Below are 21,738 nucleotides of genomic sequence, written 5' to 3'. Positions count from 1 at the left end.
TATGCAATTTTAAATTGCTTGAAATTGGCTAAAATCATGACCTTCATATACATATATTTCCACACCTCCTCACATATAATGAGACCTTTTAAATATATCTTTCACTTTACGCATTAATTCTTATCAGCTGTGTCATGTAAAGCTAAAAATAAACCTGTGAAATTTTAATAATTAAACAAATATTGATGGCAGCTGTTGAAACTATTTGGGATAGTTTAGCGATTTTAAATAAATTTTGATTTGATATACCTATTTATCATAAATAAAAACTATATCTCAGACAACTTGCATATGGATCAACCATATTTCAACATACTACTACTACTAGTCTGCCCGGTTAGCTAGACAACATTCCTTCTAGCATTCCCAACACACTGCAATCTGTTCACATAACAAACATCAACATCTGATCAGATTTAGCACAGATCTCTCAGACTCATTAAATCTTCCAACTAGATTAAGGGCCTAAACAAAAGATTCCCACGCCCACAGCACACAAAGGCTAAACATAAAAAGAGTTAATTTCTTGTCAAATTGCAACAAGTGAGAATTTTTTTTTTAATATGTTTTGCCATTTTTAAATTATTTTTTTGTGTTGCGATTTGTAAATCGCGTGCGCAAGTTTGCGCCTTAAGTCTTTCGTTTCAGCTGCTGCTGCTGCTGCTGCGACGGCGACTGCCACACGACTGACTCGTAGCAATGAAGATGCGTGGTGGCGCTGGCAACCAAGTGGCAGGCAGTCAGCCAGGCAGTGAGGCATCGCAGTGAGGCACTCGCTCCACCAGCTGCATGACTAATCCCATTACGAATAAGTGTTTATTTTGTTTGTTTTTTTTGCGCTATTACATGACAACAACAGCATAGGGGCTTGGGCAAATGCATCCCAGGAGCGTATTACTCCCGCGCTGCTGCTGCCGCTTCTACTGCTGCTTCTGCTGCTCATTTAGTTGAATGTGCTCGACGCTCATCTTCGCAACGTTCACGTCGTCAAAAATGTTTGGCGCTTCAATTTAAAAGTAACTAGTTTACTATAACACTAAAAGCGTCGTCTTCGTCGTCTTTTTTTTGTACCTCTCTGCTCTGCTCACGAGCTTAGAGCGGCGGAGAGCATTCGATGCTGTAGCTTGCTGTTGTTGTTGTTGTTGCTGTTATTGTTGCTTTGCATTATTTTGTAATGTTTTTTTGTGTGTTGCTTTGCATTGCTACTTTACTTTGAAGCTAAGAGCGCTCTTCGAAACTTCCCAAAAAAAAAATTGAAAAAAAAAAACCAAAATACAGCTACGAAAATTTGGCGCGCTATTTTTTTGTTGCTGCTGCTGCTCGGAACGCCGACGTCAACTGCGACTGCGACAGCGAATGCACTGCTCATTTCAAATATAAATACTGGCCTACGAAATTGTTTCAGTATCACAATCAAGTCAACCATCTTCGCAAGAAGAACACCAATCTTAAATATTCATTTAACACAAAACCTCAGCTACTACCTAGTGCCGAGTTTGCAGTAAAAGTTTTCGTGTGTGTTTTTGTACTAAACCCAAGCAAGTGACTACTCAAAATGAAGGTATAGAATAAATATTCATAATCTAATCTCCGATATGCAAAGCATAAGTTGGACTGTCAAAAGTGCAAAGTGGTGTGATCGTCTCCTGTTAAAAAAATGATTTTGAACCAACAGCAACAAGTGTGCAAATCTCAATTATTGGGCACAATCATCAAAAAGGATGTGCTCAGATATTAGAAACTATATACATATATTTCATATATTTTAGGACCTGCAGACAGTTTTTTTGTCAGTTTTATTTTTAGCTCTGAGTATCTGCAATGTTTTTCAGATTTCTTGAATAACATATTCAATTCTCAGCATAACTCTTCCTATATCAAACATTTTTCCTCAACTTCGATTTCGCTTTCAAGATCAATTAATCAATAATTTAATTCAATTGTCTTGTGAACAACCTAAAAAAAATTTGGCAAATAACACAAGTCAAGTTCATAAATACAATTAATCAAAGAAATTCACAGCTAATACGCATAAAATTTGCACATTTTAATAAAGCGTTTTCAATATATACATAATAAATTTTTTTAATCACCTTTTTGCCATCAATTTTGTGGCAGCTTCTGTTTTCGAAACTAATTCCAAGATGGCAAATGCGCAAAATAAATTAAAGATACAACTAGTAGTAGCTGCTGAATGAATTTGTTGCCCATCTAAAGATACAAAATCCAAAAAACAGCATCAATTTGCTGTTATTTCTTCAGTGTTGCAATGCATATATTAAATGGCTTGTACTTTCAAACCATGCCCAAATATGGAGAAGAGATTAGCAAGGGACGATAAAAAAAACAAAACAATAAAAAAACAAACAAAAAACGATCAACGACAACACAAGCAACACAAAACACAAATGTTGCTTCTTCTTAACAGTATTTTAAAGGCACTGAAGCATGAAAGTCACTGAAGGTCTTGCACTCGCAACAAAATCGGCAATCAAATTGCACAATTAATGCAAAGAAGTCTTGTAAAGAAACAGATTCAAACTAAATATATATATCTATGTATGTAAACACTTCCAATCCTCAATGTCCCGCTAAGTAAAACGCAAATCTGTTGCTTAAGTCATTTAATCTGCCTGTCATAATGCTGTTAACTAGGCGTATACTTAACAATCAGATTTCTTATGACTTGTGCAAGTCACCTTTGAGAAGCGCCCCTTCACTTTGCAGCCGAAAACGGGCGACCCAATTTCCGTCAAATTTGCATATTACAAGCCTAAACGCTAAAGCACAAAAACAACAAAGCATAATTATTAACATTATTATAAACAATGAGCATAACTCATTTGTTTGCAAATAGAGTAACAGCATAGATAATTATGAATGCGATTTTAATGAGATTCTTTCCGTAATGCAAAAGACAAAAACATATCATAATTTTGGTCGCATGCGATCGAAAGAAGCATTAAGAATGATATTCAGTTAGACTCGGCATCTGCATGCTGCTGATCCTTATATGAGGCGGAATAAGGTTCAAGGAGCGGCTTGTAGGCCATCGGATGGATCTTGAAGCCATATAGCCTGAGAAAAGGTTCGAGTTAGAGGCTCGAGTTGAACATTTGGATTTGATTAGACCCACCTTGGCACAAACTTTTGCTTGGACCGTTTCGGCCTCACTTCCGGCTTAACCATCAAGAGCATGTGTGGAAAACCGGTGCCAAAAAAGGCGCCATCGATGGTTGAATGTCGTGTCGACTTCGGCACATAGACATCATTGCATTTGGGACAAAAGATGCGCACCTTATCCTCGCCAGGATTATCACTCAAGCCAACGGGCAACACTGGCTGTCGTTGACAATAGACACGCGGACAAATGCCAAAGACGCTCTTTTGATACTTCTCCAGCATCATATCAATGCCACGATTGGTCAATATAAACCGTGCGTGTATCAGGCCAAATAGCTTCTCTGCCGACTGCTCCAGCTCTGCCTCGGGTGGTGCATCTGAGCCTGAGCCAGTATCCAAGTCGAGGATCACTTCCAAAGCACGCCGATAGTTGGTGATATTCGAGTCGAGAAAACTCAAATTGAACTTATCCTGTATGTAATCCTCGTCAACCTCACAGAAAAACTCGTGACCACGCTGCTTGCAGTACCAGTGTATCCAGGCAGTCTGCTCCGAGTCCGTCATGGCTAACACAAAAATTTAACAACTTTTAAATACAAACACAATAAATCTAAACAACAATTGTAATTTGATAGCTTTGATTTAGCCTGCTCTGTGCTGAGCAAAGAGAATAACTCACATACTTAATTCAATTATTCATCCGTTTGCAGTGCTTTACAACGATTTCGCTGCTCGTCTGCCTGGCCGCATGGACGCAAGCGGAGCCACCAGTGAATCAATATCTGCCACCCAATCAATCCCCGCAGGCGCCCACCAACAACTATCTGCCACCCACCCAAAGCTACCAATCGCCGGCCAACAATTATTTGCCTCCTCAGCGTGGCGGCAATGGTGGTGGCTCTTCACCCAGCAACAGCTATGGTGCTCCAGTGCCCCAGAGCCAGTATGGCGCTCCTGCCTTGACTGGTGCGATCTTCAAGGGACAGAATGGCGGCGGCGGCGGCGGCGGCTACGGAGGCAATGGCAACAACGGCTACGGTCAGCGGGATGAGGAGCAATACGGCCCGGCGAAATACGAATTCAAATACGATGTGCAGGATTACGAGTCGGGCAATGATTTTGGACACATGGAGTCCCGCGATGGTGATTTGGCTGTTGGCCGCTACTACGTTCTGCTGCCCGATGGCCGCAAACAGATCGTCGAATACGAGGCCGATCAGAATGGCTATCGTCCAACGATTCGTTATGAGCAGGTTGGCAATGGCAATGGCAATGCCAATGGACGCAATGGCGGCACTGGTGGCTACGACAGCAATGCGCAGCAGCAGCAGGGCAAATTCAATGGTTATCAGTAAGGGCGGGCGCGTTGTAGTTATGCTGAAGGCGTTGCTACCTTCTAGTGTTTTCCAGTTTAAGTCGACCCTGTAACTATATTCTTGTCTACCTACACATTCATACATTCATACATATATCGTTGTTTTTAACATTTAACATTCGCTGAGCGAGCTGAGTATTAAAATGCATCTGCTGCTGCAACAGTTTGACATGCACTGGCTCTTTTCATGCGAATCTCCACCTGTCTCCGCTCTCCACTCTCTACTGTCACACTCCCAACTCCATTTAGTGAAACGCTGCCATTTTGCCATAGCCAGGCACGTTTCAAAAGTCCTTTACTGTTATTATCCTTTGCCTCTGCCTCTGGCTTTGCCTTTGCCTTTGCCTCATTTTCCAACACCTTTTTGCCGTTCGTTTTGTTAAGCGCCTTCATTTTGTGTCGGTCTACACACAGTTACAGACACACACACACATACACACACACACACGCCAATAAATACATACATACATTTTGTGACTATCACACGCATTCATACATAAACATCCATATACATAAGCATTGTATTTAATTTTAATATGAATTCTGAATGAAAAATGCATTGAAGCACAATCTTTGAATGGAAAATAATGTGTACGAAATGAAACAAATGAGATTTTTTGTGTATAAAATAATGATAATGAATAAAGAAGCATTTTTGTATAAAACAAAGTAAAAAAAAAAAAACAACAAACTGTTTATTTTGGGGGTCTTCCATTTTCTCGAAGAGAATATCAAATAATGCAATGAAGAACATAACAATTCCCTTTTAGTTATTTCTATTGCTGCTCTTGCATTGAAAAGAGCTCAGTTTCATTGGACTTGAGCTGCTTTGAGTTGTGCAGCAAAACGTTAAGCGACAATTTTATAATATTGTCAGCATTAACATAATTTTACGCGTCTTGATTTTATTTGCATAAATTAGCGACAGTTTAGCTATTAGTCTATGAGATGACAATGTGCGACCTTTGAGCGTCTGGAATGCGAGGACTGAGTGGAATGTGTGGGAATCAATGATCTCTTTTACTTTAGGTGTGCTCAGCAGTTGTCATCTCCATCATTATGTCTATTCATGAAGTTTATATACATTTACATATGCACACTGGATATGTATGTACAACGTACAGTGAAATTTCATATTTTCACACACTGTTCCAGCCACAACTAAATAGGCAAACATTTTTTATTTTTGCCTTGCCTATCAATCAAAAAACAATTATATTTTATTTATTTTTTTTACTTTTACCTTACACTTGTTGAGCACACTTGGTGTCACTTTTCAACAGCTCAGTTCAATAAAATAATTACACAATTTGAAAGACCTTTTAATTACAGACGTGACGTGCTTCACCGATCGAAAACATATTTTGATTGATTGTAGGAAATTAGACAAAATTATAAATAAAACTTAAAAAAATAAAAAAATGTACTAAGTAATTCAAAATGAAAAACGGCGAATATTTTATTGTAATGAACAAAGAAAGGTTTTTTCTGGCGCAAAAATCGAGAAGTTTTTAATTTAAATTGATGGTACAGTTGATATTGACAAAGTTTAAAAATGTTTTACTGGTTGTTTACTAGGATCAAAAAATGATCTTAGATAAGCAGTTACAAGTTCCAGATATAATTATATATTCACTTAAGCACCCGCTCCAGTTGTCCCAGACTATTATACTTATAGACTGGATCGTGCAGCTCACCCACAGGCGAGTATCTCAGCTGTGCCGTGAAACCATCGCCAGTCTTATCCTCCGTTGTTCGATAGAGAACTCGCTGCAGTTTATTATTGCTGGAGACTATGTAGTAACGTCCCTCCCTAAAATTTTGCTGTAAGTCCAATGATGCTGCAGATTCATCCTCTTCGGGATAGTTGATCCTAAAGTTAGGCGCTCCATATTCTGCCGCCGGAGTCGTCTGTTGCTCCCCAGTTGGGAGTTCTGTGGACTCAGGCTGTGCCACTGGCTGCTGATTGGAATTATCGAATTTGGGTGGCAAGTAATTGGGGTTGACTTGTGGCTCATTAAAGGTGCCAGCGTGCTCGACCCGTGCTCTGGTAATCTGCACGCTGGAGCCCACTGGATCCCCAAACTCGCCGGGCAGATTAAACGGAACCTGTGGACGCCAGCCAGCGGGAGCATATAGACTCACTGGAGTCTCGGCGTGGATGGCCACAGCGCAAGTGATCACAAATATAAACTAATAAAAAGAAATTAAAATATCAAAAAATTGTAGACTCTTTTCTAACAAAATCGCACCTTTAGTTGCATTTTGTTCAAAGTTGCATTTGCAACTGCAGTGGAAAATGTTTAAAGCCACGCACTTTTATATCAAATGATTAAACAATCTTCGGCAAATATTCAGTATGACAGGCACGTCTGACACACATCGGACACACATCTGTGTGGCATCTGGGATCCAATAGTCACGTAATCCGACAAAAAAAATAAAGCACAACTAATTTTGCGTGCTTACTAATATTTTGACCTTGCCAAATGGATGATCCAATAATTGGCAAGGGATCAAACATATTTTGGTATCACACACAGTATAGTTAGTGACATCAGTTGTCTAACTGTAAGTGTTCGATAATTGACATGAACTTTAAGACGCAATGAATAAAATCAAATAATCAAGTTCAAGAATAGGGGTAATTAATTAATAAGTGTTTCCCACATGTTTAAAAAAGCTGTGCAAAGCAAATCCATCAAATCGAATTAAATTTATTACGGAAGAACATTCTTTTCAAATTAAAGTACTTGAAATCTTTCACGTGTATCGGATCAGGGTCTTATAAAATCTATTTCTCACCACAGGTGGCAGCGACATGAGAACTGTTATCGCTTCGTTAAACTTAACTTGTTGACTTTAATTAATTATTATCAAACTTTTGAGTAATTTTTAATAGACTTTGATTAATGTTTATTGGGAAACGTAGCGAAATTAACACACATTAAATGTCTTGCATAAGTTAAATAAAGTCATTTAAGTGGGCAGAGCCATTTAAACGCGCGCCATAGCACTCAGTGCCAGGGTGACCAGCTCAAAAGGTTTTATGCAGCCCTGCGTGAGAAACATGAGTATTTTCATTGGTGAATACATTGCGCGGGCTTTTTAAAATATCAAATGGATTGAGGTATATAAAAATGCATGCGTCAAGTTAAATTAAATTAAACTTATGAAAAACGATCAATTTAACATTGTCGAATTGATTGTAAAACACCTTGTTTTACTTTATGAATTGTTAATTTTAAAAATGTTCGAAAATTTCGACAGTTTAATTGAAGTTCATATTAGCAACATTAACTTGAAGATATCGTCTTGAATTAATTTTTAAGTTATTTGTATATTTTTATTTATCTTGGTTTAATCGTTCAACAATCTGATTGCACTTTCAATGTATGTATTTATATATATGTATATTTATTTAAGACGGTTAACATCCTACATTCTGTGTGTGTGTGTGTGTGTTCCTTCTTATTGCGCTCCAGTCAAGCCCAGCTTCTTCTTCAGGGATTCGGGCATATCTGGTGGTGGTGGGCGTGGCATGTGCAGGAAGACCTTGACAGCATCATAGATGAACCATTGAGCAGCGGTGAGTGTGCCAATCATGACAATCCTAGGAACCAGACCGCCCCACAGACCTATTAAAAGTACGATTAGTTTTGCATATAAATATCGCACAGAGGATTGCTTGTTTACTCACCAGACCAGCCCAACTTCTTGGCCACATCCATAGCACTGGCGCCCTTGGCCTGGTTCAGTTTGGATACAACGGTATCAGCGGGATGGGAGACAATGGCACAGAAGACACCAGCAATGTAACCGGCGGCAAAGGTGACAATAAGCTGCTCGCCCTTGGTGCAATCAGCACGTGGCTTCGGCACCACATACTTGTACAGCAGCTCCAGAGTACGCTCAAAGCAGGCGAACTTCATCATGGTGTATGGGATCTGTCGCATCCACAGTGGCACCAGACCCTTGTAGAAGGCGGTGATGCCTTCCTGTGCGGTCATCTTGGGCAGCGCCTCACGCAAATTCTTTGCGAATCCGGGCGTCGTCTGTATTTTAACCTTGGCTGCCTCCATGGGCGACAGCGCAATATCCGCAAAGAACTCGGCCGATGCAGAAGCGGCCAAATAGAGGCTAGTTCTATAGAGGAACGCGTTCTCCTCACCGATGGCATTGCCGTACATAACTTTGAAGACCTCATAGAGACCAAACTTGCACAGACCCTGCATCGAGTAACCGATGAAGGTGGGCGCCCAGCCCTTGGCCAGACCACGAACACCCTCCTCCGCCAAGCTGACACGGAAGCCATTGAACACACTCTTATACTTGGCCGGATCGACCTGCAGACGGCATTTCACCAAATCCAGGGGCACCACCATGGTGTGGGTGGTGCCGCACGAGATAATGCCACCCAAGCCGCACAGCAAGAAATAATGATTTGAGCCAAACTCACAGGAGTCTAAGAAATCGAAAGACAATGATTAAAAGTTTTGAAATCCAGGTGGACTCCAATTCCAATTCCAATCCCAAAACTTACCACCCTGAGCAGCGGCAGCAGCTGCGAAATTGTGATTGGGGCTCAGCTGGGTGCGGGTGGAAACGGCATCATCGCTGCTGGGCAGGGGCAGAGTGGGCGGTGCAGCTGTCTGACAATCGGCACTGCTGAATGGCGACTTGAACGTTGAGTTCTGCGCGGCATCAATCAAAGATTTGAACATGTTGACTTAGTTCAGGATGCTGTCAATAGAATCGAATCCGAGGACAAGGTTGAGGTTAATGAGTCATGATGTAACCAAAAATTTAATATTTATACACACATATAACAAATTATAAGCGACATAAATATACACAAAAGCTTCTACTTTAAGTTTAATCACTTTAAGAAACACATAAAAATTCATTCAACTTTTAAACATTTTGAAAATTAATTTCAAATTTTTATTTGGCATTGATCTTGCACATAACACACTTTTTTTTACATAACTTTCGTATGTATTTATTTTCAAATTGTCGTCTTTTTTTAATAGCATTGTGCATTGCGTAATAGCTTTGTGTGGAGCACTTTTCAAAAATATTTCGAACACAATATTCAGCAATACTTATATTTTTGGATAGCGTTAAAGAGACTCACTTCAAAATGCAAGGAGAAATGAAGAAAATAAGCTAAAGAAGCTATAGATGAAGTATCAAGTTATCGTTGTTGGGTTTTAGGAAAATAGAACCCAAATATCAACGTTCGTCGTGCGCCAAACCAGAAAACCAAGTGCAACAATCCAAATTACAATACGAATGATGGGGTAACAATGTCGGCGTAGGGTTGTCATGCGTATTCAAAATTAAGCGGTTACAAGCGGTTATCAATTATTGGATTAACGGTTATGAATTGATCATTATGGCAAAAGGATTCATTTTTTTGGGAATTCGTGTTGAATGATTTTTAAGATATTATTCTATTCCTGTATTCACACGCCCTATTTTATACTATATTATTATACTATATAAAGTAATAAATAAACATAGTCATATGCAAAAAAAAAAGAATCTTCAAAATGTATTTGGGGAAAATGCTTTTCCCATTTTCAGATGACAACCCCACAGAAAGCTCTCTTTATTTATAAATACGCAACAGTTCAAAATTTCTCTCTAGTGCGAAATCCATTTTTTTTAAAGTTCTTTTAGTTTTTATAAAAATAAATTCATTAACGCGTCCGACAGCTGATCGAGCAGCAGACATTTGACAAAACTAATCAAGCAAGGCCAAGCACATTTTTAGCTGGTTTTCTTCTTTCTTTTTTTTTTGTAAAATTTAAACATTTTATTGGAAACATACAAGTTATGGTGTTTATTTACTAAAATCGTTAGTTTAGTAACTTTATGCGACTTAGAAAGCTATTACAAAATTGTAAACTCGCCTGCATCGAGGCGTATTTTGTTTGTTCTGTCACATTTTGATAATAAGTACAGTTTAGTTGGTTTAGTGTCTTAACATATACATGTGTATATATAATATATATATATATATATTTAAATATATATAAATGCTAAAAATATTGGAAGTAGTAGCTGCATAATAATACTTTTCTTTTGCAATAAATTACAGTTACAGTTACACAACAGTTACGCGTGTAGACTGGACAAAAAATGGCAGAGTTAAATAACGATAATACTTATAAACGATTTACAAATACATATTTTTAAATTGGCTGGCATTTTGTAGTGTGTGTTCGTTTGTGTAGGTGTGTGTAGGTTTTTGGCACTGCCCAAACTGTAGCAGTGCTGCTCAAACCGTACGGGGACAGTTTAACTGAACCCCATATACAAAAAACAAATCAAAAATTGGCAAACAAGCGGACGTCTTAATCGTTAATTGGGGGAAACTTAACAAACTAACTGGGACTACGATTCGGCTGTCTCCATATGCCGATGCACCGTGACCGGTGCCAGGATATAGTGGGAACGCTGCTCCTCGGCCGCATCCAGTGGCAGCGTTGTCTGTCCATAAACAACAGTCGACGCAGTTGCTCCACGACATGGCGATGGCGTCGCTTGTGACAGCTGCTGCTGCTGTTGCTTGTAGCGCTCCGTTTTAGAGACGGGCTGATTGCTTAAATATGGATGCGTCGCATTTGTGGACGATTGCTGGCGATTTGTGGGACTCGATATGGATGTGGATATGGACATGGTATCCGATTTACTGTGACGCTTATCGTGCAGCAGCAGCGGCTCGGCCAGCGTAAAGCACTGCTGATCGGAGCTATCCTCGTGCGGCGTCATCGTGCTGTAGCCATGATCCGATTCACCGTTCGGCGGTCGTCGATAGTAGCTGCTGCCGCTGGACATGTGATATGGTGAGATGTCAGCGGCATGCATCAGTTGACGCTGTGCCGCAGAATGATCATAGCCACCCATGGGCGGCTCATCATGCGTCTGGCAATCATCGAAATTGAAACGGGACAGCGGCAAACCATAATTCTCCTCCTGCACCGAATCCACATAGAACTGTTCCTGGACCTGTGTGTCCAGATTGTGCCGATAGCAATAAATGGCAAAGCCAATCACCATGGCGAGCACAACAATCGCACCACCAAGTGGCCCAAACGCGGAATACGCATGCTGCTCCCGCTGGGGATTATGCGCCGCCAGCATTTCCAGTTCATCGAGCTCACCATACGGCGTCAGCGAAGCGAGCACACCATTAAAGCAGCCCGCCTGGTTTGAGCAGAAGGCGGCACCAAAGCTATTGTCCTCCACATCCTGTTGACACCACTCGCAACCCATGATGCCCAGGCACTCCCGCTGCGTGGCATACACCTCACAGTTGCCAGCCACAGTTGCCGCTGCACAGCTGGGCAGGGCACTCAACAATTGGCTGGTCGGCGGCAATGCGAGGAAATGTTCGCTGGGCGGTGCACAATATGGAAATTGATGTGTATAATTTGCATATCCATCAGGATCTGCGTCACCGGAGCTGGTCAGCATTGGACACTCGCAGGGGCACTCGCAATCCGTTTGATCCATGCGCTTGCAATTGAGGCAGACGCGATCGATGGTGCTGCACGGACAGAAGGCGCCGCCATCACAGCTCGAGTTGAGCACCGCTGCAAATAGATTGCTGCCACGGATCAGGGCAATGGCATATTTGGTTCGCTCCCCGTGCACCACATTGCCCAGAATGGTCGAGAGCGATGTGTTGAAGGCATAGTAGCGTTGCAGTGTACGATTCTGATAGCTGGCACAGCCCAATTTGCGTACCAGCTGACCATGATTCAACATATCGTTGGCCAGATAGGATTCCTTGTGCGTCAGATGCTCGTGCGGACGACGCGGATTGCGTGTGGAACTCGACACCTGCAGCATGCTGGGATGTGCGAGTAAATAGCCCTCGTGGTCGAAGAGCAGACACTTCATGTGCGGCAGCTGGCAGAGCGGGGTGCTGTCCAGGATCAGGCGATAGTAGAAGGCATAGGGCACATCCAGTGCAACAACAGCCACCGGACGATCCTGTTGTGCGGAGTGCAACGCATCCGCCTTGCCTTCGAATATTGTGTGCGCTATGGTCACAATGTAGCCGGCTCCACCGGCATCCAGATACGGAGCCGTGCTCACAATGCGTCCGGGCTGTGCCATCGCCTGTCGGAACCATGTACGTCGAGTGGCATCGTAGTTACTGCTCAACAAACAGCCTGGATACAATTGCAGCACACCACTCACACTCGCTATGTAGCGTCTGATGATATGTCCACGCAGCGATCCCCCCGTGTCCTGATGGCGACGTCGCAGCTGCTGCATGGCCTTATTTAAGACGCCAACTTCATGGCGTATGCGCGGACCCAGGCCGGGATTAGCGAGCAGGCGGCTCGCATCGCGCAGATAAGCCATAATGGACTCCACATGACGCAGCTGCGTGCGCGGTCGATTATTGTGCAGAAATGCAAAGGGCGAATTAAAAGCGGCAGCACTCAGAAACAAAGTGGGCGCATCTGCAGAGAAAGATCAAGGAAATCAAGAAAATCCTAAGAGTTCCCCTCTTCAACTCACCCATTGTGGCCAGCTGTCTAAAGTAGCGGCATGTTGTTGGCATTCCACTCGCGCCATTCTGCTTCAAATCCAAACGATGGTATAACAAATCCATAGTGTCGCCATAGAAGCCCGAATCGAAGTTCACAACGGCATCCTTGCGATTGTAGCCACGCTGCAGCGGAGTTGTTGCATTGTGGGCAGCATTGTTGCTAATGCTGGCCGTGCTCACCAGACAGAGAACATAGATGCCCAGCACGGATTGCCAGTGGTAGGTGCGCAGCAGCTGCTGTTTACGTCCCAGATAGATGGTGGTGCTGGCATTTCCGCGCTCCTCATGCAGCAGACGCTTCCGAATGCTAACAAAATCGGTTGCATTCTCGAGATACGCAATATTCACGGGATATGCCGTCTCACGCTGGATGAGCGGTCGTGGGAAGGCCGGATGTGCCAAAGTGTTGCCACTGCTGCGATCCAATAGAAATGCATAGCTAAAACCCTGTTTGGCCGCCGGTGAAGCATTCGGATAGTTAAGCAGATCCTCCAACAGATCAGCTAAATACAAATTAACGCCAACGATACCGTAGGGAGCCACTGCGTGCGTTATGGCCACAAGGACATCTAAAAAATAAATACAAGAATTCTTTGAAGTTAATATGCATTAACGTTAATCTGAAACCGTTGACTTGCCACCACTTTCCGCATCCACAACGGGCTGATGCACCTCCAGGGTGTCGGTGAGGAAACGCTCTGCGAAGAGCTGGCCAAAGACACGACTGCTCGCCTGCGGTATCGTCTCCGAATGCATCTTGTTCAGCACAAAGAAGCGACCGGCCAATTGTATCTCCTCTCCAGGTGGCAGCCAGGTGCGCACATCAATATCGAACTTGGTATAGTTTTGGGTGGCCACATCGCTGAGGAACTGTTTCTCATACATGATGCGCTTCTCGTCGAGCACCACGGCACAGGTATTAATGATAACCGGCGAGAGCAGACGACTCTGTCCATGGGCCAAGACACGCAGCACGTGCATCGCATCCGAGAGATTTGTGAGCAGACCCCGAGTCACATAGACAAACTCAATGGGTTGCTCGGAGCTGTTTATTAGCCGCGACTGCTGCAGTCGATGCAGCATCTGAAAGGCATACTCAAAGCCCAACGTATGATTGGTCATGCCACGACCCAAACTCAAGTTATTCACATAGCTAAGTATCTCATCCTTGTGGGCACGCGTTGCAGTATAGATGCCATGTGCTGCGTCTGCGGGAAACGCATCCAGGAACATAAAGTCCGCCTCGCTGGATATGGTCACCAAGGATATATAATCGGTGTCCTCCAGCAAGAGTAGCACCTCTTGAACTGAGTGCATGAAAGGGAAAATTAAATGAGATTAATGAAATAATAAATATCACATAAAAACTTAGAAAGCGACTTTTTTATTTGGGATGCAGACTAAACACTTACCAAAGTTCTTTGTGATCTCAAAGAGTTCCGCATTCAGCGCAGATCCCACATCGATGAGCAGCAGCACAAACTTGTTTTTAATGGCTGACACGTAGAGCCGTCGAAAGTAAGCACTGCCTGGAGCAGCATCGCTGCTGGAGAGGAAATATATGTGCTTAAAATGACTTACATTGCTGCTGGCCTTGTTGCTGTTGTTAGGATTGGGATTGGGATTGTGATTGTGATTGCTATAGCTGGACTCGTCGCTGGGCGTAGTGCTTAGGCGCTGCCTCAGCAGCGTTAATTGATCGTCGATATAGCTATTGGCTTCCAGTGATCGCGCATTGTTCTCATTGAGGAATGTGGCACGTGAAGCCTCATCCGACTTGAGATAGTTTAGGATCTGTATCTGCTGCTTATTGTAGTGGGCAGAAGCCACGGCTACTGCATCCACATTGCCATCATAGTCCGGCTGGCAGTTCTCGATTTGTGTGTTCAAATAGAAATGCATGTGCTCGCTGTTTGTGGCGGGATTGCTGCCCTCCGCATCATCCATTTCAAAGTCAAATTCACTCTCCACCTCTTCGTCAGCATCTTCATCGGAGCTGTGCTGCTGCAGGAGCACCTTGCTCACATTAAAACGCAACAGATCGCGCAATTGCAGGACAACATGCGTGGCTCTTTGCAGTTTTCGTCCCAGACGCTGGCTAAATGCTTGCAGATCCTGCTGCACGCTCTCGTTTCCATTGCCCCCCGACGACGACAGTCGCGTGGTCACCGAGCTGGCAAAATGTATCGAGTCGAAGATTTCCTGCAACAAACGATTAAGGTTTAACATGGGTACATTTTTTTTGGAGATGCCATTTAATTCACCTGGATTTTTGTGACAAGCATTTCCACATTGCGTATGCTGTGCAATTTATTTTCCACATTGTGCCTCAGCTGCACAACATTTTGCTGATTGTAGTTGATGAAGAAAACACTCGCAGGCGTCTGCTGCAGCGACATATAGCCGGCAGATGTAGGCACTTTGTTAATGTTGCTAGTTTGGGTTTCATTTGTTGTGTTTGTGTTTGTGTTTTTGCTTATGATTTGAGGTAGTGGAGGAACATGTTCACTGTTTGGCAATGTGTGCGCAGCTGCCGCCAGGAGGAGCAGGAGCAACGTGATGCCGTCATGCCACATCTTGTTGCTTTCCTGGTAGCCTGAATTGGTAACGATTACAGCGTCATTTAGTTACAAATGTTTATTGCTTTAGTTTTTTATGCTGCTGCTGCTTGTGTTGCCCGATAAATTGTCAAAGTCGTTCGATAGATCGCAACGAAAACGTTGAATAAATGTTATCGAAAGACATTTGATGAACAATCAATCGATTGGACACAGTATTTATTATGGTTATCAGGTGCTTTCAATGAACCTCCATTCTTGCAACCAGTTAAATATGTTAGTTAGATTGAAAAATTGTAAAAATAACTCAAGCCTAAAAATTTTAATTATAATATTAATACTGATTTGTAGAAAGCAAAACCTCTACATTAACCTAAAAAGTCTTCACGATTTGGTATTTTATTTACTTGGTATTTATTATTGACGGAATACCCATACGAAATTTGAGGAAAAAACATCGATATTCTTGTAGTCTGATTCATAATAAAAGAAAAAGGTGCATAAAACAATCATTGAAAATACACACAGAGCATTAAGACTTGCAAACAAACGATGGCCGCCACATTAAAACCGTATTTGACTGCCGTGCGGCATTCGTTGACAGCAGCAATGTGTCTGCAGGACTTTCCGTCGCAAGTTGTCGAACGCCACAACAAGCCGGAGGTGGAAATTTGCTCAAGCAAGGAACTGGTGCTCACGCCCATTGTCGTCTCCCGCAACGAGAGGGAGAAGGTGCTGATTGAGCCGTCCATTAATTCGGTGCGTGTTAGTATCGCTGTAAAACAGGCCGATGAAATTGAGCGCATCTTGTGCCACAAGTTCACACGCTTCATGATGCGTCGCGCCGAATCCTTCATTATATTGCGACGCAAACCAATCGAGGGATACGACATTAGCTTCCTAATCACGAACTTTCACACGGAGCAGATGTACAAGCACAAGCTGGTCGACTTTGTCATCAGTTTCATGGAGGAGATCGACAAGGAAATTAGCGAAATGAAACTGGCGGTCAATGCACGAGCTCGCACCTGTGCCGAGGAATTCCTGAAGCGGTTTTAGTTGCTACTACATTGTTGAAATATTGCTTCAATCCATAAATAAATGTGTGTTTTCTATAACAATCAGTTTTTTGTGTGCTTTGATTCCAGCAGTTTTGAAAATTCGTTACAAGAGTCATTGTTTTAATATGTTAAATAATAATTGCAAGATATGTGTGTGTTTATAATAGCACTTTGGTAAAGATTTATGATAAGAGTTATTATTCGAATATGGTTAATAATAGCAGCAAGATATGTATGTATAATCGACCTTTGGAGCCGTGAAAAATCATTAATTTTGATTATATGCTATTTATCATACATCAATTTGAATTATTAACCATCTAGGAAATTTCATTGAACACACAAATATAAATTTATCGTTAGCTTAACATATATATAAACAATATCCATCCCTTAGATAGAATTCTATACAGAATTATTACAAATTTAATTGTACAAAATATAATTTATATATAGCATTAGGAATACGGCACTGATATCCTAGAGTCGCTAAACAATTTATTTAATTGAACCCATTCACTTATTTTATAACTTTACTTTACCTTTTGTTAATTATATTATTAATTATAATTATGGGCAAATAATAGGGTATAAATATGCACATGTGCGGAAGTTTAAGTTTTCGCGCTTGATCACTTCAGCCAGAATCTGCGTATAGAATTGTGCAACACTGGTGCATAACAGCCCTGTCACGCCGAATGACAACAAACGCAACACGCGGATCAAACAGCGGCAAATCCGAATTAAATTAAATTGATATGAAAATGGCAAACGCAAAAGTGAAGAGCACAACAAATGGCAAGCAAAAGAAACCAAGCAACATGTCTGACGCAAAGGCGCTAAAGGCCAAAGCCTGGCAGAAGGTGAAACTGAAAGGCCACGTGATTTCCGATGATTTTAGCAGTTACGAGGGCCTTATTGGATTGGAAGTGCTGAAGGATTACGATTCGGCACTGGTGAAATCCACACAGAAACAGATTGCTCCGGCTAGCTACGAACGCAGCAAAAGGCGTAAGCCAGGAAAAGCAGAAAAGGATTCACAGGCATCGTCTAGCGATGAGGAAGAGAGCGATGATGAGTCTGAGGATGGAGATGCATCAGCCAAATCCTCGAAGAAAGCTCGCCTTGCCGAACGTCGCACTCAGCGGATATTGAAACAGCAGGAGAAACGCGAAAAACGCAAGCAGCAACGTAAGGAAAAGAAGGTGGAATCTAAAATAGAGACTAAATCTATGAAGCAATCCAAATACACACCCAACGAAGATTATGCTCCCGATAGATTTGCGCTGCTGCGACCACCGCCTCCAGAAGATGATGTTGCTGAGCCAGAGAACGGACCCAGCTCTGAAGATGACGACGACGATGAGGAGGTGCCCGAACTGGTGTCCTGCAGCGCAAAGGTGGATATGAGCAAATGGCAGGGTATGGGTATTCCCACGTCCATAATGCGTGCACTGGCCGAACAGGGCTACGAGGCGCCAACCCAGATCCAGGCGATGACTCTGCCAGCGGCCATACATGGCAAAAAGGATATACTGGGTGCTGCCGAAACGGGTAGCGGGAAAACTCTCGCCTTTGGCATACCCATCCTCTCCGGCATCATGGAGCTGAAGCAGCGCAATGACGGATCCGGTATACGTACACGAGCACCAAAGCACAAAGTTGAGGCTACCGTGGAGGCGGAGGTGCCTACAAGCAAAGAGAATCACGAGTTGACGCCACCGCCAGAGGAACTGGATTATGTGTCGGGCGCCAGTGAGGAGGAGAGCGATGCCGAAGACTACAGCAGTTCGGGACGTCGTCCTCTGTATGCTCTGGTGCTCACACCCACACGAGAATTGGCTGTCCAGGTGAAGAATCATCTCGTTGCCGCTGCCAAATATACGGGTATTCGTGTGGCAGCCATTTTCGGTGGCCTCTCCGTTGCCAAGCAGGAACGCGTTCTGCGCCAGTGTCCCGAAATTGTTGTGGCGACACCAGGTCGCCTCTGGGAACTATATGCGCAGGGCAATAAGCACCTGAACAAAATAGAACATGTAAATTTCCTGTGCATTGACGAAACGGATCGCATGGTGGAGAAGGGACACTTCGAGGAGCTGCGCATGCTGCTCAAGGTTCTCAATGCCCATGAGGAGCGCAAACAGCTGCGCCAGAATTTTGTCTTCTCAGCCACATTGACGCTGATCCACGATCTACCCGAGCATATGCAAAGTAAGAACATAGATTAATGGCTGGAATTGGGATAAGATTTCAATCCTGATCCTTAGTTTGGATTGGGTTGGTGTATTTCGTATCCAATTACAAATAATGCGCTGGCATTCCACATAATTACTTTCATTATTGTAGAACGCAATCTGGCAAAGCGTCCCAAGTTCACCAAGCAGACTGTGGATCAAAAGATTGAGAGTCTTATCGAGGAGCTGGGCATCTCGCAGCCAAAGATTGTGGACATTACCAGCAGTCAACGTAAGCAACCACTACCTCGAAGGAGCGCCCACACATTAATTATGCTTCAATCTTTCAGAGACTGCCCAAACTCTGACCGAGAGTCGTCTGTTGTGTGCGATTGATGAGAAGGATTACTATCTGTACTATTTTGTGCAGCGCCATCCTGGTCGCAGCATTGTCTTCTGCAATTCGATTGACTGCGTCAAGCGGCTGGCCACGCTCTTTGGTCTGCTGGAGTGCAATCCGTTGCCGCTGCACGCCAACATGATACAGAAGCAGCGACTGAAGAATCTGGAACGTTTCCGAGATAGTTCGACGGGATTGCTAATTGCCACCGATGTGGCTGCCCGTGGCCTGGATATACCCAATGTGGAGCATGTCATTCACTACCAGGTGCCACGCACCAGTGAGAATTATGTGCATCGCTCCGGACGCACTGCACGTGCCAATAAACATGGCATAACGGTCATGTTTATGGAACCAGGCGAGGTCAAAAGTTATGTGCGCCTGCACAAGACGCTGGAGAGAAGTGGGTGACTTCAAATAGAACCATAAACTTCAATTGTTTCAATTTAATCCGGTTGCTTACAGCTGAGGATCTGCCGCTCTTTCCCATCTCGGAGCGTTTTCTAGGTGCTGTACGAGAGCGCGTCAATCTCGCCCGTGAGCTGGACAAGGAGGAATTGAAGCTGCGACGCACACAAAGCGAGGAGGGTTGGATGAAGAAGCATGCCGAGGAAATGGACATGATTATCGATGGCTACAACGATGATTCGTGAGTAATGAAATTCTCTTAGTGGCTCCCACTCTAATCTACCTTTTCCTTGCAGCGGCAGCGATCAGGATGAGGATCCGTTTATCATTGAGCGCCGGCGAAATCGCCTGCATGTGGATCAGGTGCGCGGACAACTGGCTGCACTGCTCGCCCAGCCCATATTCCCCAAAGGTTTCAGCTTTAAATATCCTACGAGCACGGGTCAACTACTCTTAGGCTCCGATATGGGCACCAGTAATCCGCAGAGTGCTGTGGAAACCATGAAGGCCGCCATCGAGGACATGAAGCTGGCCAAGAAGCAGCGCAACAAACGCAAACGCAATGCCTGAATAAATATATTGATATATTTACTTACCATAACTATACTATTATATATTATTATTATTATTGTGATACTCTCAGTGCTTGGATACAAAATAACGTGTTCCACTTTCTGTAAGAGATCGTGCGTGCTTGGCCAGCAATTGGGATACAGACAGTGTGGGCGTGGTAAAGCAGCTGCAGCAAGGAATGAATAACTATTAGCAAAGATCAATGAAAATCTTGGCAGGATTGCACTTACTCTATATACGGCTCCATTTCGTCCAGTGTCCACTTTCTCTTTGTTTTGAACAAGGCACGCATGCGATCGTTGATGTTCGGAGGCAGTTGCTCCTCCGCCAGGGATCGGATGCAAGGCTGTGCGCCTTCCTTATCTAGGATGCCCAAGCCATGCAGATATTCCAGCTTACAGCTCATGCCCTCGGGCAGCGCCTCCTGCCAGGTGCTCATGAACTCTTCGCTGCGAAAGCGCAAGCCAGGCTGCAAAATATTCTGTGCCACAATGCGTGCCACCAACGACTCCTCGTAACGGAATTTGCTGGGGCAGCGATCACTTTGCTTCGCATAGATATCAAAAAGTCCCGAGACAATGGGTTCGGGTGCAATGCCTTGCATGGCATAGATTGTCTCGCCGCGATCCACCTCATCCAGGGCCCAGGAGTTTTCCGCAATCAGCCCGAGCATCAGGTTAATAATGCGATATTCATACTCATAGTCCAGTATACGGATGTGGCTATCGAACTCCAAGGCGCGACATTGATGGAGTCCCTCGATAAACTGTGCCCGGCTGCACTGAATCGTGTCCAGCAGCTGCTGGAAACTAAACATCAGCTTGCGCTCAACGCAATACTCGTTCTCTGGCCCCGAATACCGGGTGAGTTGCAGCAGTTCGCCCAGCTTGCGATAACGTGGACGGATCTCGCGGCATTCATAGTAATCGTGGAATATAGTCAACACCTGCCTCTGCTCCAGCGTGCGCGGCACCTCCAAATCATCATCGGCGCTGTCGTTCAGACTGCGCTCAAGCGACGTATTCGCATTCCCAGTGCGCGGACTCCTCAAAGGTGACGTGCTGGTTGCTGCACCAAACTTCAAATCGGGCACCAATAATAAACTGTTGGAGATTTCGGCACCCTTCACATCGTATGTGCACTCGTCCGTGCAGAGCACAACCTTCTCGTGCAAGCCACCCTTGAAATGGAGCGTCTGTCCGGTGCGTATCTGCTGCAGCATATGCTCGTCCAGTTCCAACAGGCGTAAATTATCGCTGACCACATCGGCGCTCGGATAATACAAAGCCTGCGTGAGTTGTGTCAACTGACGTTCGTCCATTTTGGCATGCCTGACAATGGCCTTAACATCTTCTGCTGTTCGCACATAGCTGCAAAATAAACCCGTCACTCAGTGTAAATTATAATTATTAAAAATAAAACTTACTGGTGCGGCTCATTATTTTCATCAACTTCCATGTTTTCCAAGTTTATCTCAGGTGCTGCGCGCCA

At 43.7% G+C, this 21,738-nt stretch overlaps 8 protein-coding genes across 8 annotated transcripts; 3 read left to right on the top strand and 5 right to left on the bottom strand.

Moving 5' to 3' along the window:
- Positions 1 to 1,496: 1,496 nt before the first annotated feature.
- LOC6559879 (pro-resilin) lies at positions 1,497 to 5,104 on the top strand. Its single transcript, XM_032734701.1, has 2 exons — positions 1,497 to 1,561; positions 3,834 to 5,104. The coding sequence occupies exons 1-2, from the start codon at positions 1,556 to 1,558 to the stop codon at positions 4,476 to 4,478; spliced, it is 651 nt and encodes a 216-aa protein (XP_032590592.1). The 5' UTR covers positions 1,497 to 1,555; the 3' UTR covers positions 4,479 to 5,104.
- Positions 2,872 to 3,760, bottom strand: LOC6560697 (casein kinase II subunit beta'). Its single transcript, XM_001987232.2, has 2 exons — positions 3,137 to 3,760; positions 2,872 to 3,078 (listed from the first exon to the last, which is right to left on the bottom strand). Exons 1-2 carry the CDS (start codon positions 3,685 to 3,687, stop codon positions 2,976 to 2,978), a joined length of 654 nt encoding a protein of 217 aa, XP_001987268.1. The 5' UTR covers positions 3,688 to 3,760; the 3' UTR covers positions 2,872 to 2,975.
- A 1,000-nt stretch (positions 5,105 to 6,104) lies between the features above and the next one.
- On the bottom strand, positions 6,105 to 6,762 carry LOC6559878. Its single transcript, XM_032733985.2, has 2 exons — positions 6,751 to 6,762; positions 6,105 to 6,691 (listed from the first exon to the last, which is right to left on the bottom strand). The coding sequence occupies exons 1-2, from the start codon at positions 6,760 to 6,762 to the stop codon at positions 6,131 to 6,133; spliced, it is 573 nt and encodes a 190-aa protein (XP_032589876.1). The 3' UTR covers positions 6,105 to 6,130.
- A 1,056-nt stretch (positions 6,763 to 7,818) lies between these two features.
- LOC6559877 (phosphate carrier protein, mitochondrial) lies at positions 7,819 to 9,795 on the bottom strand. The gene is made up of 4 exons (XM_001987229.2): positions 9,636 to 9,795; positions 9,042 to 9,241; positions 8,199 to 8,963; positions 7,819 to 8,136 (listed from the first exon to the last, which is right to left on the bottom strand). Exons 2-4 carry the CDS (start codon positions 9,220 to 9,222, stop codon positions 7,970 to 7,972), a joined length of 1,113 nt encoding a protein of 370 aa, XP_001987265.1. The 5' UTR covers positions 9,223 to 9,241; positions 9,636 to 9,795; the 3' UTR covers positions 7,819 to 7,969.
- A 524-nt stretch (positions 9,796 to 10,319) lies between these two features.
- Positions 10,320 to 15,731, bottom strand: LOC6559876 (VWFA and cache domain-containing protein CG16868). Its single transcript, XM_001987228.2, has 5 exons — positions 15,338 to 15,731; positions 14,486 to 15,275; positions 13,712 to 14,380; positions 13,043 to 13,642; positions 10,320 to 12,984 (listed from the first exon to the last, which is right to left on the bottom strand). Exons 1-5 carry the CDS (start codon positions 15,647 to 15,649, stop codon positions 10,901 to 10,903), a joined length of 4,455 nt encoding a protein of 1,484 aa, XP_001987264.1. The 5' UTR covers positions 15,650 to 15,731; the 3' UTR covers positions 10,320 to 10,900.
- Positions 15,732 to 16,104: 373 nt separating this feature from the next.
- Positions 16,105 to 16,755, top strand: LOC6560641 (actin-related protein 2/3 complex subunit 4). Its single transcript, XM_001987227.2, has one exon. The coding sequence runs from the start codon at positions 16,184 to 16,186 to the stop codon at positions 16,688 to 16,690; it is 507 nt and encodes a 168-aa protein (XP_001987263.1). The 5' UTR covers positions 16,105 to 16,183; the 3' UTR covers positions 16,691 to 16,755.
- Positions 16,756 to 17,387: 632 nt separating this feature from the next.
- LOC6560640 (ATP-dependent RNA helicase DDX24) lies at positions 17,388 to 20,275 on the top strand. Its single transcript, XM_001987226.2, has 5 exons — positions 17,388 to 18,903; positions 19,039 to 19,158; positions 19,217 to 19,669; positions 19,732 to 19,915; positions 19,971 to 20,275. Exons 1-5 carry the CDS (start codon positions 17,451 to 17,453, stop codon positions 20,242 to 20,244), a joined length of 2,484 nt encoding a protein of 827 aa, XP_001987262.2. The 5' UTR covers positions 17,388 to 17,450; the 3' UTR covers positions 20,245 to 20,275.
- On the bottom strand, positions 20,272 to 21,735 carry LOC6560639 (sister chromatid cohesion protein DCC1). Its single transcript, XM_001987225.2, has 3 exons — positions 21,674 to 21,735; positions 20,478 to 21,617; positions 20,272 to 20,413 (listed from the first exon to the last, which is right to left on the bottom strand). Exons 1-3 carry the CDS (start codon positions 21,703 to 21,705, stop codon positions 20,314 to 20,316), a joined length of 1,272 nt encoding a protein of 423 aa, XP_001987261.1. The 5' UTR covers positions 21,706 to 21,735; the 3' UTR covers positions 20,272 to 20,313.
- Between the last annotated feature and the right edge of the window lie 3 nt (positions 21,736 to 21,738).

Source organism: Drosophila grimshawi, unplaced genomic scaffold (genome assembly GCF_018153295.1).
Source record: "Drosophila grimshawi isolate 15287-2541.00 unplaced genomic scaffold, ASM1815329v1 contig_1369, whole genome shotgun sequence".
Taxonomy (NCBI): domain Eukaryota; kingdom Metazoa; phylum Arthropoda; class Insecta; order Diptera; family Drosophilidae; genus Drosophila; species Drosophila grimshawi.
Note: the sequence above shows the minus strand (reverse complement) of the source record. Positions and strands in the feature narration are given on the sequence as shown.

Excerpts from the sequence above, each read along its gene's own strand:
- LOC6560697 (XM_001987232.2), bottom strand. The coding sequence starts at position 3,687 with ATGACGGACTCGGAGCAGACTGCCTGGATACACTGGTACTGCAAGCAG. Across the intron at positions 3,079-3,136 it reads AAGCAAAAGTTTGTGCCAAG|GCTATATGGCTTCAAGATCC; the intron begins GTGGGTCTAATC and ends ACCTTTTCTCAG.
- LOC6559877 (XM_001987229.2), bottom strand. The coding sequence starts at position 9,222 with ATGTTCAAATCTTTGATTGATGCCGCGCAGAACTCAACGTTCAAGTCG. Across the intron at positions 8,964-9,041 it reads TGCTGCCGCTGCTCAGGGTG|ACTCCTGTGAGTTTGGCTCA; the intron begins GTAAGTTTTGGG and ends TCGATTTCTTAG. Across the intron at positions 8,137-8,198 it reads CAAGAAGTTGGGCTGGTCTG|GTCTGTGGGGCGGTCTGGTT; the intron begins GTGAGTAAACAA and ends TACTTTTAATAG.
- LOC6559876 (XM_001987228.2), bottom strand. The coding sequence starts at position 15,649 with ATGTGGCATGACGGCATCACGTTGCTCCTGCTCCTCCTGGCGGCAGCT. Across the intron at positions 14,381-14,485 it reads TGAGATCACAAAGAACTTTG|TTCAAGAGGTGCTACTCTTG; the intron begins GTAAGTGTTTAG and ends TCATGCACTCAG. Across the intron at positions 13,643-13,711 it reads TGTGGATGCGGAAAGTGGTG|ATGTCCTTGTGGCCATAACG; the intron begins GCAAGTCAACGG and ends TTTATTTTTTAG.
- LOC6560641 (XM_001987227.2), top strand. The coding sequence starts at position 16,184 with ATGGCCGCCACATTAAAACCGTATTTGACTGCCGTGCGGCATTCGTTG.
- LOC6560640 (XM_001987226.2), top strand. The coding sequence starts at position 17,451 with ATGAAAATGGCAAACGCAAAAGTGAAGAGCACAACAAATGGCAAGCAA. Across the intron at positions 18,904-19,038 it reads TCTACCCGAGCATATGCAAA|AACGCAATCTGGCAAAGCGT; the intron begins GTAAGAACATAG and ends TCATTATTGTAG. Across the intron at positions 19,159-19,216 it reads GGACATTACCAGCAGTCAAC|AGACTGCCCAAACTCTGACC; the intron begins GTAAGCAACCAC and ends TCAATCTTTCAG.
- LOC6560639 (XM_001987225.2), bottom strand. The coding sequence starts at position 21,705 with ATGGAAGTTGATGAAAATAATGAGCCGCACCA. Across the intron at positions 21,618-21,673 it reads GAAAATAATGAGCCGCACCA|CTATGTGCGAACAGCAGAAG; the intron begins GTAAGTTTTATT and ends TTTATTTTGCAG. Across the intron at positions 20,414-20,477 it reads GAAATGGAGCCGTATATAGA|CTGCTTTACCACGCCCACAC; the intron begins GTAAGTGCAATC and ends TCCTTGCTGCAG.